Here is a 22544-nt window from a genome sequence, read left to right as displayed (position 1 = left end):
ATGAAGTGGCACAGGGGGATAAAGGAGGAATAAAATGGCACAGGGTGTGGTAAAGAGGGGGTGATGAATTTACAAAGAGGGCTATAAAGGGGGAATTAAATAGCACAGGGGGGATCAAGAGGAAATTATGTGGCACGGTGGGGGGGATTATTTGGCACAGGGGGAATAAAGTGGCATTGGGGGGGATCGAGGAAGGAGGAGGATGAATGATGTGGCTGGCGGACGGACAGAAGCTGGAGACCACTGTTAAAACATCAGTCTTCTGCTTCTGTGCTGGGGCTTCAGCGGAGGCCTGGGCCCCTTACTGGGGTATTGGCTGTACCCCCTGATGACAGCCCTGTGTACAAGGTAGGGCCAGCACATAAGCTCGATTGTCCCTTATTGGGGGTGTTTTGTCCTCTAATGGAAGTGTTTTGTCTCCTATTGTCCCCTATTGGCAGTGTTTTGTCCCCTAATGGGAGTGTTTTTCCCCCTATTGGTTGTGTCCGCATCCGCTATTGGGAATGTCCCCTATTTGGAGGGTGCAAATACAGTTTAATTCCCCGACTCTGCCGGGGAATGAAAAACTGTCCACTATTGGGAGGTGTCCACTAAGGGAGATTTCACTGTAATATGAAAAAACAATTGTTTCCACTGGAGTACCCCTTTAAAGGGTCATACTGGGATTGTTTGTCAGATAGGTCAAGCCAGGGACATTTTCAAATACAGCTGGTGATCACTCGCTATATCACTCGCCAGTATGTCGTTTAAGCTGGCCATAGTTATAACATGTTGCCCAAAATATGAGCGTTAAAGTCACTGTTTAATGATAAATGACCAATATGGCTGACATGAAAAACAGACAGGAGGCCCCATTTTAAGGGTGAGGCGGCCTCCTCCAGCATTCTGATGGTATCCATAGACAGCATTTACTGTCCTCCGCATGACCTGCCTATTGTAGAGATGGGGCCATGTTCACACAGTTTGGTTTCTGTTAAAGTGAAAATGGATAAATAATGGATAAATCCATCGTTTAATTGTCCCTTGTGTTTTCCCTAATGCTTTTATCTGCACCAAAACGTCAAACTGTGGATTGTGCCTAAAAGGAAAAGAATATCAATGGCCTTGAAGATTAAAACACACGTCCATTGTACTTCATGATTCAGCAAGTCCCATGTTAACATTTTACCCTGGTAAACAAACACCCTATATGCTGCTAAAAGTACCATCGGAAAGCAAAATACTCCAGAAAACTTTTGCGTTACTTTTTGATCATTATTTTATCATTGATATTATATTTTATTTGTCATTGTCATCTAAATAAACTTTTGACATGTTGTCCAGACATGTCCCGAGACCACTGCAATCGCAAGTTACAACCAGGTGAAGTGTGCGTCACTGCCTGCCTCATTTCCCAGCTGTCACTCAAACTCGACCCTTTCGCTGCATAACTGAAGAGGACGTTGAGTCGGGGGGGGGGGGGGGGGGGGATAATGCACTTCACAGGTTATTACATGGATTGGCTCGACACCTTGTGTGATCTAAACTTTTGACTTTCTGGACATGTCAAAGTTTATTAAAATCACAGTGATGCGGTGGCTTTAAGCCAACTATTTGAAGGTGCAAACTTTGACCAGACCGTCTATAGGTGCAGCAGATTGTTGTGGTGTATTTGTACAGTCTACTCTAAAAGTAGAACAGTTAATCGTTCCCCACCTCCCCATACACATAAATGTTTGCGTTACCTCTATAAGAATGTGAGGTGTAAGCTGGAGACAGACAGCTATTGCCAAACATTATCACTCTCTGGCCAATAGGGTCAGATGGAAATAAATGAAACCTGTCCTGTCCCCCCCCCAATCAGGCTGGTAATACAGCTTTTTGATAACATGTTGCAGTTTATTAAACCAAAGCCAGGAGTATATTCAAAGGGAAGAGGAAATATATGACTACTCCTCCTTCCTACTGGAGCCACTTCTGGCTTTGGCTCAAAAAACAAAAAAATTATCAGGCTTTTTTTTTAAATAAAAAACAACAACAACAACAACAAAAAACTATGTGAAAAACTTAAGATTTCAATGTAAAGTAGGTCAAAAACATTCCTCAAATTTTTCACAAAGCCACAGAATGTTACATACTGCTATGCACGTGTTACATATACATATGACAATACCCAGCCTGATCTCATTCTATCCAGACCAGTTATGCATTTATTCCAGGCAATGATACATATACTATTGTTGTAAACTAACAATGATGCAGCTTTCTGGCTTTAATGGTGACACTCCTCACTTCTATACAGATTCTACATTAATGGGGATAAATCATACAAGCCCCTTAAGAAGCGAGCATCATCTGCACTTGTAAGAAATGTCACTTACCTCATATAGTAGTATACTAATGGCAGTTTCGAGCCCCATGTGTCCGGTTTGTCCATTAATCCATAGACATGCATTGTTAGGCAAATGTTACATCACCAAGCAGTCAGTCATGAACATTGCATTACATAACATGAATAAAATGCATTAGACTGACGGCAGACTGTAATTAAAGTAGACCATCCATAAAAATATTGTTGCCATATTCTGAACATTTTCCTTCAAATTTTGGGCCCTACTGTAATAAATTCTAGTTATTAATATTAATAAGGGGTTGTTCAGTAAAAGACAATTTATCCCCTATTCACAGGATAGGGGATAAGTGTCTGATCGCGGGTGGTCCAACCACTGAGACCCCCATGATCTCTAATGAGACCCTGGCTCTCAGAGGTGTACTTGCTGCAGAGGGCACCATTCATTTCTAAGGGAGCGCCAAAGATACCAGGGTAAATCACTCAGGTCTCTTTGGTGTTCCCACAAAAATGAATGGGGTGCAAACGGTTTGCAACACACACTCCCATGAGAGCCAGGGTCCCATTCAGGAGATTGCAGGGGGCCCCCAGTTGTCAGTCCCCCCACAAATCACACTTATGTGGATAGGGAATAGATTATTAATTTCTATGGGAGCGCCAAAGAGATCTGAGGTGCTGTACTCTGGCACTCCAGTAGAAATGAATGGTCATTTTCTGATGCTCCAGTATTTAGGCTAGGTTTACACCATGCATTTTTGTTGCAGTTTTAACATGTGGTTTTTGTTTTAGTTGATTTACTTATGTTGAGAGACACAGGAGTTCATTAACCAAAACAAAAAATGCTTGTAAACAGCGCAACAAAACACACATGTTCAAGTGTCATGTTTTGTGCTAAACCATTAGCGAGTCCAAAACACAGAAAATGATACACATTTTTCCATTATAGTTTTTCTGTGTCAGTCCCACTCCTGATTTTGGCTAAAAATACTGAGCTTAATACTATGTGTAAACCCAGCCTTAGTTATTCCTTACAGAAAGAGGACAAGTCAATATCAGCTCATTAAAACGTCTCAGGATTTCCTATCCACACAACTAACCACCCCCCACTGTCAGTCTTAATAATAGTAAATATCCTTCTGAACTGTCATATATGATTGCATGTCAGTCTAAGGGTAAGTTTCCACTTGGTTTATTTTTCAGGTTTTGGAATACGGCCACTGCAGTTTTTGAGCCAAAGTCAGAAGTGGATCCATAAGGGAGGAGAAGCATAAGTCCTTCCCTTATATGTCCTATTCCTTTGGAATACACTTCTGGCTTTGGCTCAAAAATTGCAGTGGCAGATATCCAAAAACTGACAGAAAAAAACCAAGTGGAAACTTAGCCTTACTGACTACAGCCTATGACATTGTTTCCCAACCAGCGTGGCTCCTGCCTTTGGCTGTCCGGGCATGTTAGGAAGGAATTGTTGTTTTGCAAAAGCTGCAAATAAACTCCTTTATTAAACACATTTATTATCATCTGTTCCTGGCTTTGCATTCAATAAATAAACACCTGAATGTGTGAACGCACTCTTACAAGGATCCATAATATCAGTGCAGGAACCTCTGGATTGTTCATTTCCATCATTGTCAGCAGCACATCCAGTTTACATGGGAAGATGTGCGGCCAACTAAGGCTATGCTCCACTCAGTTTTTTGGTCTGCATTTTAAATTGCTTTTAGGCAATCTATGTTCCCCACACAGTTTTTTTTCTAGTTGTTTTTTGCTACTGGTCCATTTCTTGCAGAGGTCTATGGCTCACTACATGGCCACCAGCATTGAGAACAGCCTAATAAATTCTGGTGCAGCACAATTCCAGGGATCAGCTGATGAAGCATTTGCTTGTTGTTGGCAGATTTCCTTTTAGGGTGCTTTTACATGACACGCAACTGTCTATCCACAGCCAGTAACGCGGTACAAGCGCCCTTACAAAGAGCAACAATTGCCCCCATTTGCTAATAATCGACCCATATAAGAGGCTCTTAAAGGGGTACTCCAGCCCTAAGACATCTTATCCCCTATCCAAAGGATAGAGAATAAGATGTCTGATCGCCGGGGTCCCACCACTGGGAACGCCCGCAATCTCTCCTGCAGCACCCCGTGTCATCTGCTGCACGGATCGAATTTTGCTCCATGCCTGATGACGGGCGTTACAAGGGCCAGAGTATGGTGATGTCATGCCCCGCCACCTCAATACAAGTCTATGGGAGTGGGTGTAAAGGCCGCAACACCCCCTTCCATATACTTACATTGAGGGGCGGGACCATGACGTCACGACACTCCGGCCCCTGTATTGCCCGTCATCAGGCACAGAGCGAAGTTCCCTCCATGCAGCAGATGACACGGGGTGCTGTAGGAGAGATTACAGGGGTTCCCAGCGGCGGGATCCCCGCGATCAGACATCTTATTCTCTATCCTTTGGATAGTGGATAAGATGTCTAGGGGCAGAGTACCCCTTTAAGTCTATGAGGTCCACCATGTGATGGATGCAGTACTGTGGCATGCTTTCACTTATAACAGAAGCTGTAACACAGATGTGAACAGAGTCTTAGACACATTTATAAATACACGACAGCTAAAAATGCTGCAAAAACAAAACCAAGTGCGCAACTGTAAATCTTGGAAAATAACAAAAATGCTAAAAATAGCTGAGAAGTCACCACACCCTTAGCGGGCAGGAATTTTTTTTTTTTTTTTTTACCACACTGGGGATTTGGAAAAAGGCAGACAGCCAAATATAGTAAATGATTCTGAAACCAAAGCAAGTATGGAAAAAATTCCTCAGAAATGGCTGAAGATCACTGAAACCAAATCTATTATATGGCTGCTGTAGGAGACTTTTACATCTCATGCCAACATGCTCAGACTCTCAGGATTTGTAAAACCACGCATCATTTTCCATGTAATCTTCATGTGCCTGCAGGCTGTTTGCATGGGAAATCCTTCTTGGCTTGGTTGAAGGGGGAGGGGGTGCTGTTGCTAAGCAAAGTGGTGTCTCATAATAAATCTTCAAGATCAGTTCTAACTCCCAGAATTCTGGAATATGCCAGCACAGCGCATTTTCCAAGGAAAGCCCTGCTTCCCTGAGCACAGAATAACTAAAAAGATCTGGGCGAAAAATAAAATGATCCCACACAGTGCACAACTCGCTAGAGACGGAGCGGCTTCAATGGCCAGGGCACATTCGGTATTACCTCGACTTCCACGTCTAGTCATTGACAGAGCAAGCTGAAGTACTGCGACTCTTCTTTACCAACAATGTATGCTTTATTGAAAGTTGACAAGTGCAACAGTTAAATACAATGACGTGTTACAACTGTTTAGAGAACATGCACAACGTATGCATACTACCTTACAGCTCAAATATTCCATTATGTTAGCAGAAAGTGGTCAGTATCTGGAGTGATTAAACCAAAAAACAAAAACTAACTTCAGTGAACTGGATTTTATTTCTGAAAAAGATACTCACCAGCCAAGGCAAATTCAAGAAAAGAATACACTAAACGTGGCATGAATCTGCCATGATCTCATCCAGATTGTACTAACCTATGACTCTACAGCTTTTGTTGAACCACAAGTCCCAGCATGATCTGCCAATTGGTAGCTGACAGCGCATGCTGCAAGACTCTTATTTGGATAACAACTAAAGAGCCACATGTGGCCTAACTCTACCCTAAACAGTTGTGCAGGTGTGCTCTTGGCTATCACCTTTAGTGCCAAGAGAACCTACATCTCCAGTTCTTCTCGCCACGTAAAGGGTAGCAGCTTTATAAAATAAAAAATATGAAAAAAAAAATTTCATTTCAGCCAATGAAACCACTAAATTTCAATCTGTACACCCTAAGTAGTACTTACAAGTTTTTCCTATTTTACAGAGTACTTACACTACATACACAAATATACAGTAGGCAAATTAACTTCATCGAAATAATAATAATAATAATAATATTCCAACAGCATCTTCTCAGAACGGATCAGTGTATCCAATCCTATCAATAAAAGATATTGCAAATGAAGGGCTCAGCCGACCAATGGTAGATAACCAGGAGTACACTTCAATATACCTTTATCCACTGGGAATGTGTCCATGTGGCATACAATTCTCCTCCTTGCTGCAGAGGAGCAAACAGCTCAAGTTACTTCCAGTCCAATTCCACAGCTTTCCCACCTCGATGCCCAACCATACTTGCATTGTTTACAACCGTGCAGGTCACGGGCAGAATACAATAAAATAATTAATTAAAAAAAACAAATAAGGAAAATGTGTTTGAAGAAATCACAGCTCGCATACAATGCAGTGTCCCGTGTATTTACGCTATCGCTTGTAGTCCACTGTAGTCCAACGCAACACGCTTCAAAGGAGGTGGAGTGAGACAGTTCTTTAATACTGAAAACTGGATGTATGCAACTTCGTGGACAGCGGTAGAAGAGCGGGAGGCACGGATTTCCACCTGCTCCTTATAAATAAGTGAAGATCAGAGGCACATCCAAGGGTGAGGGAATCTTGTGAATTCGGCAGTCACTGAAATTATTAGGACACTTCATAGCTATAAAAGAAGGCTGAGATTCTGGCCACCTCCTCAGTAAATGTCAAACTCCAAGCTTTTAAAGCACTCAAAACCATGTTACCATCAGATGGTATTATACATGGGGCTCTCCTACATAATAAGACCTGATGGTAACAAAACTCTTCGGCACTTGTCAGGATGGTGGATATGTATGCTCGCTGGATATGTCAGCCCCATTTGCAAGGTATTCGAAGTAAAGCTGCTACGCAGATGGGCCCGAAATTTGTGAGGCTGGCTGTGCCGGTGTGGAAGTGCTTGCTGCAGGCTGTGAGGATGATGAAGAAGAGGAGGAGGGTGGAGAACCATTCTGAAGCTGAGCCTGGAACTGGGCGAGCTGCTCGGGGCTTGCCAGGGTCTTCAACAAGCTGTTCTCCTGCTCCAGCTGTGAGTTCTTCTCTATCAGCTCCTTGATTTGCTCTTTGAGGACTTCAACTTCTTCTCTGACTGCGTACATCAGGTGACTCTTCACCAGGTCCTGTAATAGAGGAGAGGCACATCAAAGCAAAGGGTACAAAACATAGAAGGCTGGCATAACAGAGCACACAAGAGGGGCAAAGTATCGCTCTTTGCTTTTTTGTTTTTTGTGGATTCACAACTGGCTTTGCCTCAGGAATCTGCCGTAAAGACTGCATGAACTGTGATTCCAGCCTAAGGGTACGTTCACACGTGCGGATTTTTAAGCGGGTTTTCCGCTGCGTATTTGAAAGTGGGCAGACTCTTCTCAGCTGTCCGCAGCAGATTTTCCACGGCGGAATGTACACTGCGGAAAATCCGCCGCAAGCCCCATTGAAGTCAGTAGGGACTGTGGCGGATTTTCCGCAGCGAAATCTGACAGCCGAGAAGAGCCAGCCCACTTTCAAATACCCGCTAAAAAAATCTGCGCGTGTGAACGGACCCTAAGAATATGTTCACACTGCAAAATCTCCGATCGGTGAATTCAGCGGGCAGAGATTCTGTCTGGCGGCCACCGCCGAAAATACTTTGGCGGTAGGACCGTGCGGCACTGCGCTGTCCCCATTGATGGCTATGCAGTGCTCGCGGACTTCAGCGCAAAGAATGAACAGGTTCTTTCTTTGTGCGGAACTGTTTCAGTGGGGGAATTGTCGAAAACTGAAATTCTGCAGTGTGGACATACCCTGAGGGTCTATTCACATGTACAGGATCCTGCGCAGGATTTGTAACTGCCGATTAGAAGCTGTGCTCAGCCATTTAGTTTACACTGAAATCTGCAGCAGAAAATCTGCGCAGGATACTGTACGTGTGAACGCACCATTAGGGTATGATCACGACACTGAAATGCTTCAGATTTATATATGTGTTTGGGGCATGGATACGGCACAAAGGTCAACACTAACCAACAGGTCAGGGAGGCAGTAAAGGTTTTGGCTCACAACTACAATTCTCCAGTAAATGAGCGGAACACAATGTGCGCATGGCTGGAGCCCCACTTATTCTCTATGGGGCTACTGAACATTGCTGAGGCGCAACTTGTCTCTTGTCAGGATGAGTGGGGGGGGGGGGGGGGTACAACACCAATAAGCATGTTGTCTCATGTGGATAGGGCAGTGTTTTCCAAACAGGGTGCCTCCAGCTGTTGCAAAACTACATCTCCCAGCACACCTGGAGTTGTAGTTTTGCAACAGCTGGAGGCACCCTGGTTGGGAAACAGAGGGATAGGGGCTAACTATATGGGATGGGAATGTGTCTTTATTCATGTAGGTGGTGTAAGTAGTCATACACATAATAGCTGTTCTGCTAACAATCTTCCACTTGTGCCTATGGAAGGGGGATAAATCCTTTACATGGGAATGAATACCCCTTTAAGAATCTCCATTAATCATTTTTTCCGTTTTTTTTTATAAAAGAAGCAATCTGATTGGTTGCTATGGGCAACTGCGCCACATTTTTTCTGCACACTGTGTGACATGTAAATTAGTGTACTGTATAGCGTGTATAACACCTATAGTCCAGCACTACACTTCCCCAAGTCTCTGGCTCAGTGTTTACCAACCAGGGTGCCTCCTGCTGTTGCAAAACTACAACTCCCAGCATGCTCGGACAGCCTTTGGTTGTCCGAGCATGCTGGGAGTTGTAGTTTTGCAACAGCTGGAGGCACCCTGGTTGGGAAACACTGCTCTGGCTATTCAGCTCCTCTGCCCAGTAACCTGAAGACACACTGGAGAGCTCTGTATACTCACTATCGTCTCCTAGGAAACAGCATGGGGCTCAGAACAAACAGTCTAGTATTGCTGTTTACATATACATACGTAGGGCATGGCGGCCGGTTGTTAGCACGCCTCCCGTCACCACACGGCCGTGTGCGGATAACAATGGGCTCCCGGCCCGCCCGGCGCACTCCGGCTACAGCCGGTCTGAGCAGAGAAGGTTGCCGCATAGTGTTTTCCTCTTCGTCAGTGACGTCACGAGGAGCAGGCCCCGCCCACGACACGGACTGAGCACCGGCCAATCAGCGGGCGATTTATTTATAGCCGGGAGTTAAAGCTTCTCCTCCTGCCTAGTAACAGTGAGCAGGGAGCCGTGCGAGCAGTAGAGCCCGGGGCAGCCTCCGGTAACAAAAGGGGACACCGGTACACTTACCATGGCTTGCTCAATCTTGTTGTCGATCGCTACCACGCTGGCACCGGAGGCGCTGTAACACAAACAGAATAGGGCTCCGTTATTACACAGTACAGGAGATCGTCACAATGGTACAGAGCAGTCATGTTATCCTATACAGGGACCAGTACAATCCTATACAGAGACCACTATAATCCTACACAGAGACCATTATAAATCTATATAGGGACCAGTACATCATCCACACACAAACCATTATAATCCTATACAGGAACCAGTACATCATCCACACACAAACCATTATAATCCTATACAGAGACCACTATAATCCTACACAGAGACCATTATAAATCTATATAGGGACCAGTACATCATCCACACACAAACCATTATAATCCTATACAGGAACCAGTACATCATCCACACACAAACCATTATAATCCTATACAGAGACCATTATAATCCTATACAGAGACCATTATAATCCTATACAGAGACCAGTACATCATCCGCACACAAACCATTATAATCCTATACAGGGACACAGGGGCCAGCACATCATCCATAGATCATACAAGGACCAGAACATCATCCGCACACAAACCATTATAATTCTATACAGGGACCAGTACATCATCCATAGATCATAGAGAGGCCAGCACATCATCCATAGATCATAGAGAGACCAGCACATCATCCATAGATCATACAGAGGCCGGCACATCATCCATAGATCATACAGAGGCCGGCACATCATCCATAGATCATACAGAGGCCGGCACATCATCCATAGATCATACAGAGGCCGGCACATCATCCATAGATCATACAGAGGCCGGCACATCATCCATAGATCATACAGAGGCCGGCACATCATCCATAGATCATAGAGAGACCAGCACATCATCCATAGATCATACAGAGGCCGGCACATCATCCATAGATCATACAGAGGCCGGCACATCATCCATAGATCATACAGAGGCCGGCACATCATCCATAGATCATACAGAGGCCGGCACATCATCCATAGATCATACAGAGGCCGGCACATCATCCATAGATCATACAGAGGCCGGCACATCATCCATAGATCATATAGAGGCCGGCACATCATCCATAGATCATACAGAGGCCGGCACATCATCCATAGATCATACAGAGGCCGGCACATCATCCACCGATCATACAGAGGCCGGCACATCATCCACCGATCATACAGAGGCCGGCACATCATCCATAGATCATACAGAGGCCGGCACATCATCCATAGATCATATAGAGGCCGGCACATCATCCATAGATCATACAGAGGCCGGCACATCATCCATAGATCATACAGAGGCCGGCACATCATCCATAGATCATACAGAGGCCGGCACATCATCCATAGATCAGCCAGCACATCATCCATAGATCAGCCAGCACATCATCCATAGATCATACAGAGGCCGGCACATAATCCACAGATCATACAGAGGCCGGCACATCATCCACCGATCATACAGAGGCCGGCACATCATCCACCGATCATACAGAGGCCGGCACATCATCCATAGATCATACAGAGGCCAGCACATCATCCATAGATCATACAGAGGCCAGCACATCATCCATAGATCATACAGAGGCCAGCACATCATCCAAAGATCATACAGAGTCCAGCACATCATCCACCGATCATACAGAGGCCAGCACATAATCCACCGATCATACAGAGGCCGACACATCATCCATAGATCATACAGAGGCCGGCACATCATCCACCGATCATAGAGAGGCCTGCACATCATCCACAGATCATAGAGAGGACAGCACATCATCCACAGATCATAGAGAGGCCAGCACATCATCCACTGATCATACAGAGGCCGGCACATCATCCACCGATCATACAGAGACCAGCACATCATCCACCGATCATACAGAGACCAGCACATCATCCATAGATCATACAGAGACCAGAACATCATCCATAGATCATAGAGAGGCCAGCACATCATCCATAGATCATACAGAGACCAGCACATCATCCATAAATCATACAGAGACCAGCACATCATCCATAGATCATACAGAGGCCAGCACATCATCCATAGATCATACAGAGACCAGCACATCATCCATAGATCATACAGAGGCCGGCACATCATCCATAGATCATACAGAGACCAGAACATCATCCATAGATCATAGAGAGGCCGGCACATCATCCATAGATCATAGAGAGACCAGCACATCATCCATAGATCATAGAGAGGCCGGCACATCATCCATAGATCATACAGAGGCCGGCACATCATCCATAGATCATACAGAGGCCAGCACATCATCCATAGATCATACAGAGGCCAGCACATCATCCATAGATCATACAGAGGCCGGCACATCATCCACCGATCATACAGAGGCCGGCACATCATCCACCGATCATACAGAGGCCGGCACATCATCCACCGATCATACAGAGGCCGGCACATCATCCATAGATCATACAGAGGCCGGCACATCATCCACAGATCATACAGAGGCCGGCACATCATCCACCGATCATACAGAGGCCGGCACATCATCCACAGATCATACAGAGGCCGGCACATCATCCACCGATCATACAGAGGCCGGCACATCATCCATAGATCATACAGAGGCCGGCACATCATCCATAGATCATACAGAGGCCGGCACATCATCCACAGATCATACAGAGGCCGGCACATCATCCACAGATCATACAGAGGCCGGCACATCATCCATTGATCATACAGAGGCCGGCACATCATCCACCGATCATACAGAGGCCGGCACATCATCCACCGATCATACAGAGGCCGGCACATCATCCATAGATCATACAGAGGCCAGCACATCATCCATAGATCATATAGAGGCCGGCACATCATCCATAGATCATACAGAGGCCGGCACATCATCCATAGATCATACAGAGGCCGGCACATCATCCATAGATCATACAGAGGCCGGCACATCATCCATAGATCATACAGAGGCCGGCACATCATCCATAGATCAGCCAGCACATCATCCATAGATCAGCCAGCACATCATCCATAGATCATACAGAGGCCGGCACATAATCCACAGATCATACAGAGGCCGGCACATCATCCACCGATCATACAGAGGCCGGCACATCATCCACCGATCATACAGAGGCCGGCACATCATCCACCGATCATACAGAGGCCGGCACATCATCCATAGATCATACAGAGGCCAGCACATCATCCATAGATCATACAGAGGCCAGCACATCATCCATAGATCATACAGAGGCCAGCACATCATCCAAAGATCATACAGAGTCCAGCACATCATCCACCGATCATACAGAGGCCAGCACATAATCCACCGATCATACAGAGGCCGACACATCATCCACAGATCATACAGAGGCCGGCACATCATCCACCGATCATAGAGAGGCCTGCACATCATCCACAGATCATAGAGAGGACAGCACATCATCCACAGATCATAGAGAGGCCAGCACATCATCCACTGATCATACAGAGACCAGCACATCATCCACCGATCATACAGAGACCAGCACATCATCCATAGATCATACAGAGACCAGAACATCATCCATAGATCATAGAGAGGCCAGCACATCATCCATAGATCATACAGAGACCAGCACATCATCCATAAATCATACAGAGACCAGCACATCATCCATAGATCATACAGAGGCCAGCACATCATCCATAGATCATACAGAGACCAGCACATCATCCATAGATCATACAGAGGCCGGCACATCATCCATAGATCATACAGAGGCCAGCACATCATCCATAGATCATACAGAGGCCGGCACATCATCCATAGATCATACAGAGGCCGGCACATCATCCACCGATCATACAGAGGCCGGCACATCATCCACCGATCATACAGAGGCCGGCACATCATCCACCGATCATACAGAGGCCGGCACATCATCCATAGATCATACAGAGGCCGGCACATCATCCACAGATCATACAGAGGCCGGCACATCATCCACCGATCATACAGAGGCCGGCACATCATCCACAGATCATACAGAGGCCGGCACATCATCCACCGATCATACAGAGGCCGGCACATCATCCATAGATCATACAGAGGCCGGCACATCATCCATAGATCATACAGAGGCCGGCACATCATCCACAGATCATACAGAGGCCGGCACATCATCCACAGATCATACAGAGGCCGGCACATCATCCATTGATCATACAGAGGCCGGCACATCATCCACCGATCATACAGAGGCCGGCACATCATCCACCGATCATACAGAGGCCGGCACATCATCCATAGATCATACAGAGGCCAGCACATCATACACCGATCATAGAGAGGCCGGCACATCATCCATAGATCATACAGAGGCCGGCACATCATCCACCGATCATACAGAGGCCGGCACATCATACACAGCAGCCATCATCCATTACCTGCTGTCAAGCGTCACCGAGGAGCTGTCTGCGCCCAGCAGGGAGGACAGGAAGGAGATGGAGAATTGGCGCAGCTGGCAGACCCCTAGATCCATAGCGGCCGCCGCTCTAGCCGGGAGCGGACATGGAGCGGCCCGTGTGATGCTCAGGATGCTGCGGGCACAATGTCCCGGCTCAGCGCTCCCCGGGCTCAGCTCACCGCCGGCCGCATTACATAATACATGCGCTCACTGCTCATTGGCTGACGGCCCGCTCGGAAACGCCCACACCATTCCCAGCCACCCCTTCCCAGCCAGGATGGAGGAGGATGATGGGGAGAGGTGAGGATGGCGGAGATCACCATCATCTGCTCACACACTACATACAGCCTCATCACACCGTACATACAGCCTCCACTACACCGTACATACAGCCTCATCACACCGTACATACAGCCTCATCACACCGTACATACAGCCTCATCACACCGTACATACAGCCTCATCACACCGTACATACAGCCTCATCACACCGTACACACAGCCTCATCACACCGTACATACAGCCCCCACTACACCGTACATACAGCCTCATCACACCGTACATACAGCCCCCACTACACCGTACATACAGCCTCATCACACCGTACATACAGCCTCATCACACCGTACATACAGCCTCATCACACCGTACATACAGCCTCATCACACCGTACATACAGCCTCATCACACCGTACACACAGCCTCATCACACCGTACACACAGCCCCCACTACACCGTACATACAGCCTCATCACACCGTACATACAGCCCCCACTACACCGTACATACAGCCTCATCACACCGTACATACAGCCTCATCACACCGTACATACAGCCTCATCACACCGTACATACAGCCTCATCACACCGTACATACAGCCTCATCACACCGTACACACAGCCTCATCACACCGTACATACAGCCCCCACTACACCGTACATACAGCCTCATCACACCGTACATACAGCCCCCACTACACCGTACATACAGCCTCATCACACCGTACATACAGCCTCATCACACCGTACATACAGCCTCATCACACCGTACATACAGCCTCATCACACCGTACATACAGCCTCATCACACCGTACACACAGCCTCATCACACCGTACATACAGCCCCCACTACACCGTACATACAGCCTCATCACACCGTACATACAGCCCCCACTACACCGTACATACAGCCTCATCACACCGTACATACAGCCCCCACTACACCGTACATACAGCCTCATCACACCGTACATACAGCCTCATCACACCGTACATACAGCCTCATCACACCGTACATACAGCCTCATCACACCGTACATACAGCCTCATCACACCGTACATACAGCCCCCACTACACCGTACACACAGCCCCATCACACCGTACACACAGCCCCCCATCACACCGTACATACAGCCTCATCACACCGTACATACAGCCTCATCACACCGTACATACAGCCTCATCACACCGTACATACAGCCTCATCACACCGTACATACAGCCTCATCACACCGTACACACAGCCTCATCACACCGTACATACAGCCCCCACTACACCGTACATACAGCCTCATCACACCGTACATACAGCCCCCACTACACCGTACATACAGCCTCATCACACCGTACATACAGCCTCATCACACCGTACATACAGCCTCATCACACCGTACATACAGCCTCATCACACCGTACATACAGCCTCATCACACCGTACACACAGCCTCATCACACCGTACACACAGCCCCCACTACACCGTACATACAGCCTCATCACACCGTACATACAGCCCCCACTACACCGTACATACAGCCTCATCACACCGTACATACAGCCTCATCACACCGTACATACAGCCTCATCACACCGTACATACAGCCTCATCACACCGTACATACAGCCTCATCACACCGTACACACAGCCTCATCACACCGTACATACAGCCCCCACTACACCGTACATACAGCCTCATCACACCGTACATACAGCCCCCACTACACCGTACATACAGCCTCATCACACCGTACATACAGCCTCATCACACCGTACATACAGCCTCATCACACCGTACATACAGCCTCATCACACCGTACATACAGCCTCATCACACCGTACACACAGCCTCATCACACCGTACACACAGCCCCCACTACACCGTACATACAGCCTCATCACACCGTACATACAGCCCCCACTACACCGTACATACAGCCTCATCACACCGTACATACAGCCTCATCACACCGTACATACAGCCTCATCACACCGTACATACAGCCTCATCACACCGTACATACAGCCTCATCACACCGTACACACAGCCTCATCACACCGTACATACAGCCCCCACTACACCGTACATACAGCCTCATCACACCGTACATACAGCCCCCACTACACCGTACATACAGCCTCATCACACCGTACATACAGCCTCATCACACCGTACATACAGCCTCATCACACCGTACATACAGCCTCATCACACCGTACATACAGCCTCATCACACCGTACACACAGCCTCATCACACCGTACATACAGCCCCCACTACACCGTACATACAGCCTCATCACACCGTACATACAGCCCCCACTACACCGTACATACAGCCTCATCACACCGTACATACAGCCCCCACTACACCGTACATACAGCCTCATCACACCGTACATACAGCCTCATCACACCGTACATACAGCCTCATCACACCGTACATACAGCCTCATCACACCGTACATACAGCCTCATCACACCGTACATACAGCCCCCACTACACCGTACACACAGCCCCATCACACCGTACACACAGCCCCCCATCACACCGTACATACAGCCTCATCACACCGTACATACAGCCCCCACTACACCGTACACACAGCCCCATCACACCGTACACACAGCCCCCCATCACACCGTACATACAGCCTCATCACACCGTACATACAGCCCCCACTACACCGTACACACAGCCTCATCACACCGTACATACAGCCCCCACTACACCGTACACACAGCCTCATCACACCGTACATACAGCCCCCACTACACCGTACACACAGCCTCATCACACCGTACACACAGCCCCCACCACACCGTACACACAGCCCCCACCACACCGTACACACAGCCCCCACCACACCGTACACACAGCCCCCACCACACCGTACACACAGCCCCCACCACACCGTACACACAGCCCCCACCACACCGTACACACAGCCTCATCACACCGTACACACAGCCCCCACTACACCGTACATACAGCCCCCACCACACCGTACACACAGCCCCCACCACACCGTACACACAGCCCCCACCACACCGTACACACAGCCCCCACCACACCGTACACACAGCCCCCACCACACCGTACACACAGCCCCCACCACACCGTACACACAGCCCCCACCACACCGTACACACAGCCCCCACCACACCGTACACACAGCCCCCCATCACACCGTACACACAGCCCCCCATCACACCGTACACACAGCCCCCCATCACACCGTACACACAGCCCCCATCACACCGTACACACAGCCCCCATCACACCGTACACAGCCCCCATCACACCGTACACACAGCCCCCCATCACACCGTACACAGCCCCCATCACACCGTACACAGCCCCCATCACACCGTACACACAGCCCCCATCACACCGTACACAGCCCCCATCACACCGTACACACAGCCCCCATCACACCGTACACACAGCCTCCATCACACCGTACACACAGCCCCCACCACACCGTACACACAGCCCCCACCACACCGTACACACAGCCCCCATCACACCGTACACACAGCCCCCACCACACCGTACACACTGTACATACAGCCCCCATCACACCGTACACTGTACATACAGCCCCCATTATACCGTACACACCGTACATACAGCCTCATCACACCATACACACTGTACACACAGCCCCTATTACACCGTACACTGTACATACAGCCCCCATCACACCGTACACACTGTACATACAGCCCCCATTATACCGTACACACAGCCCCCATTATACCGTACACACCGTACATACAGCCTCATCACACCGTACACACAACCCCCATTATACCATACACACAGCCTCATCACACCGTACACACTGTGCGGGCACCTGCGGCCATCACACGGGAAGCTCTAGCGATCCTTATGACTACAGCAGAATACACGGTGCGCCAGCGCCACCAGGCGGTTACAAGTAGAGCATCACTGTAAGGTTAATACATCCCAACCAAGCGCTGTATCCCCAGCTACTACAACTCCCAGCGTGCCCTGACAGATGGTTATTCTAGTTCTGACAGTTCTGGGGATCACTGCTGTACGTACTGATCCTATAAACGGCCCACACTGTGCGGGCACAGACTGCCTGAGGCGGACAAGATACATTATACAAGCGAGTAGTATCCAATAACATGCACGCTCTCCGATTCATGCATCCCTCCCAGTGATCTCCAAACTGTGGCCCTCCAGATGTTGCAAACTACCAGCCAATTGTGGGGGGTTAATAACTCAAATGGCTGTCTGGGCATGCTGGGAGTTGTAGTTTTGTAATATCTGGAGGTTCACAGTTAGGGGAGCACTGATTGATCTCCTATCCATCTACATACACACACTCCAAATAGTGTCACATGGGACATCTTAGGGTGCTTACCATACATCGGTGTTCTCCAACTTGGTTCTGTTACAAAACTACAACTCCCAGCATGCCCTGATAGCAAAAGGGCTGGAGAGGTATTTGGGGAATTGAAGTTTTGCAACAGCTGAAGAGACCGGTTGGAGACCAGTGCTCTAACATCAGTGTTTCCCAATCAGGGTGCCTCCAGCTGTTGTAAAACTACAACTCCCAGCATGCCCGGACAGCCAACGGCTGTCCGGGCATGCTGGGAGTTGTAGTTTTGGCACTTTGGATGCTGCTGGTGTTCCCGCAAATACACTTAAATACTACACATCTACTGATGTGAATGATCTATATAATGTAAGGAAGAATCACAAGGTGCGGACAGGGGCACCGCGTTCATCACCTATCCACGGGAAGGCTATCCTCCTCTGTTCCTGCACACTACCACTCTATTCACAAGGGGCACCCAAAAACCTCTGAGATTGCTGGGGGCCCCTCTGAATTTACACATACTGCGGATATAGGAGATGACTGCTGTTAGTAGGACAACCCCTTTAAGGTTGAGTTTACACACAGACCAGTTTTAAAGGGGGTACTCTGGAGGGGGGGAAAAAAATGTTTTCAAATCAACTGGTGCCAGAAAGGTAAACTGATTTGTACATTATTTCTATTTAACAATCTAATCCTTCCAGTACGTATCAGCTGCTGTATGCTCCAGAGAAAATTGTGTAGTTCTTTCCAGTGTGATCACAGTGCTCTCTGCTGCCACCTCTGTCCGTGTCATGAGAAAATCCCCATAGAAAACCTCTCCTACTCTGGACAGTTTCTGACATGGACAGAGGTGTCAGCAGAGAGCACTGTGGTCAGACTGAAAAGAACTATATAACTTCCTCTGTAGTATACAGCAGCTGATAAGTACTGGAAGGATTAAGATTGTTTAATAGAAGTCATTTATAAATCTGTATAACTTTCTGGCACCTGTTGATTTGAAAACTTTTTGTGTCCTCTGGAAATTCATGTAAGATCAGGACCATGGTCTGGTATACCAGTGCCAATCTGCTATCTTACTTTCACTTTCTACTTTATGAATGAATGAATGAGTGACAGCTCCTACAATCCTACAGATCATACACAGAACAAATAGTCATTGGTCCTGATCACTTACAGACAGGAACTAGTTAGGACAGAAGTAGCTCTGGTTACTATTTAATGGACTTTACAACAGTCGTATTTGAGGCAGAACAACGCTTTACTTTATACGGTCTTGGGTGGGTGCCAAATCTTGGTAGAGACCTCATATCTACCCTCAAGTATTATCCAAAACTTTTAAATGTTATTGTCATTAATAGAAATGTCCTCTGGAAATATCAAAAAGTTTACACTGCATTGGGTCCCAGTCCCGCTGCAACCATGAGTAATAGCTGGTTGAAGTCAAATCAGACTCTTTCACTGCATTAAAGGGGTACTCCGGTGGAAAACTTTTTTTTTTAAATGAACTGGTGCCAGAAAGTTAAACAGATTTGTAAATTACTTCTATTTAAAAATCTTAATCCTTCCAATACTTATCAGCTGCTGTATGCTGCAGAGGAAGTGGTACTTCTGGAATACTTTTTTGTCTGACCACAGTGCTCTTTGCTGACACCTCTGTCCGTGTCAGGAACTGTCCAGAGTACAAGCAAATCCCCTTAGCAAATATCTCCTACTCTGGACAGTTCCTGACATGGACAGAGGTGTCAGCAGAGAGCACTGTGGTCAGACAGAAAAGACATTAGAAAAGAAAAAAAAATAACTCTAAAGCATACAGCAGCTGATAAGTAGAGGAAGGATTATGATTATTAAATAGAAGTAATTTACAAATCTGTTTAACTTTCTGGCACCAGTTGATTTAAAAAAAAAAAAAAAAAAAAAAAGTTTTCCATCGGAGTACCCCTTTAAAAAAATCTTTACCCTTCCAGTACTTTTTAGCAGCTGTATGCTACAGAGGAAATTATTTTCTTTTTGAATTTCTTTTGTCCACAGTGCTCTCTGCTGACACCTCTGTCCATGTCAGGAACTGTCCAGAGCAGCATAGGTTTGCAATGGGGATTTTCTCCTGCTCTGGACAGTTCCTGATACGGGCATCAGGTGTCGGCAGAGAGCACTGTGGACAAGACAAAAAAGAAATTCAAAAAGAAAAGAATTTCCTCGGTAGCATACAGCTGCTAAAAAGTACTGGAAGGGCAACATTTTTTTTTTTATTAGAAGTCATTTAAAAATCTGTTTAACTTTCTGGCACCAGTTGATTTAAAAAAAAAATAAAAATAATAATAATAATAATAATAATAATAATAATAATAATAATTATATATATATATATATATATATATATATATATATATATATATATATATATTTTTTTTTTTTTCCACCAGAGTACCCCTTTAATCTATTGCAGGGTTTCCCAACCAGGGTGTCTCCAGCTGTTGCAAAACTACAGCTCCCAGAATGCCCGGACAGCCGTTGGCTGTCCGGGCATGCTGGGAGTTGTAGTTTTGCAACCGCTGGGGGCACCCTGGTTGGGAAACATTAGTCCAGTTGGATTGGGCAGCTGGCTGGAGAGTGAAGAGCGCTGAGGTGCACTTCGCCCCTGCTATTACTCATGATCGCAGTGGAATTCGGAAATGGGATCTAAAAGTTTGACAAATCGAAAGTTTATAATATTGACACTTAAGGTTTATGGGGGAAAATAGTTTTTTTTAGGGTGTATTTTAGTTACCACCATTGCTTTGTGTAAGATCACGTCTAGAGATGAGCCAATTTACAGTAAATTTGATTCGTCACAAACTTCTCGGCTCGGCAGTTGATGACTTTTCCTGCATAAATTAGTTCAGCCTTCCGGTGCTCCGGTGGGCTGGAAAAGGTGGATACAGGAGACTCTTTCCTAGGAATGTATCCACCTTTTCCAGCCCACCGGAGCACCGGAAGGCTGAACTAATTTATGCAGGATAAGTCATCAACTGCCGAGCCGAGAAGTTCATGACGAATCAAATTTACTGTAAATTCGCTCATCTCTAATCACGTCCAATGCTGATTCAGACAAGGATCAGTCAGGCCCGCTGAGGACATGCAGTACACAACGCTCAGAAGCCTCTACTGCAGGTACCTTACTTACTCATGGACTGGATATATTGTTATCTATACATCTGACAACACCGGTTACATACCATTTACTACAAGGAGAACTGTCTGCAACGTGACCAAGCTGGAGTACTTAGGGTTGTCATATACATCTACTGAAAGACTGATGTGCATATACATTGCTCAGTAACTGGTATATATATAGGTCCAGATATCAATGACGCCTATATTTCAATGCAGGGGCAGGGTCTGGGGACAGAAAGGGGTCTATTAAAGAGGTGGTCCAGACTCTACCTTTTAAAGGGGGTACTCCAGTGGAAAACTTTTTTTTTCTTTCTTTCTTTTATTAACTGGTGCCAGAAAGTTAAACAGATTTGTAAATTACTTCAATTACAAAAATCTTAATCCTTCCAGTACGTATTAGCTGCTGAATACTACAGAGGAAATTCTTTTCTTTTTGGAACACAGAGCTCTGTGCTGACATCTCTGTCCATTTTAGGAACTGTCCAGAGCAGCATATGTTTTCTATGGGGACTTTCTCCTACTCTGGACAGTTCTTAAAATGGACAGAGATGCCAGCAGAGAGCACTGTGGTCATGATGTCAGCAGAGAGCTGTGTTTAAAACAGAAAATAATTTCCTCTATAGTATTCAGCAGCTAAAAAGTACTGGAAGGATTAAGATTTTTTTTTATAGAAGTAATTTACAAATCTGTTCAACTTTCTGGCACTTTCTGAAAAAAAAAAAAAAAAAAAAGTTCTCCACCGGAGTACCCCTTTGAG

At 46.7% G+C, this 22544-nt stretch overlaps 1 protein-coding gene across 5 annotated transcripts in view; it reads right to left on the bottom strand.

Moving 5' to 3' along the window:
* Positions 1–5611: 5611 nt before the first annotated feature.
* Positions 5612–22544, bottom strand: part of TSC22D1 (TSC22 domain family member 1) — a 117642-nt gene continuing 100709 nt past the window's right edge. For 3 of the 5 annotated variants that reach the window (XM_056555430.1, XM_056555431.1, XM_056555434.1), the window contains exons 2-3: positions 9535–9586; positions 5612–7411 (exon numbers count right to left, since the gene is read on the bottom strand). In XM_056555430.1, the coding sequence (XP_056411405.1) occupies positions 7139–7411; positions 9535–9586 (325 nt within the window). In that variant the 3' untranslated portion in view covers positions 5612–7138. Of the gene's footprint in view, positions 7412–9203; positions 9361–9534; positions 9587–13985; positions 14194–22544 lie in introns of those variants that run through there. The other 2 variants (XM_056555432.1, XM_056555433.1) reach the window with 2 other exon arrangements.

This window comes from Hyla sarda, chromosome 2, assembly GCF_029499605.1.
Source record: "Hyla sarda isolate aHylSar1 chromosome 2, aHylSar1.hap1, whole genome shotgun sequence".
NCBI classification, from domain to species: domain Eukaryota; kingdom Metazoa; phylum Chordata; class Amphibia; order Anura; family Hylidae; genus Hyla; species Hyla sarda.
This window is presented reverse-complemented; position numbering and strand designations above follow the sequence as displayed.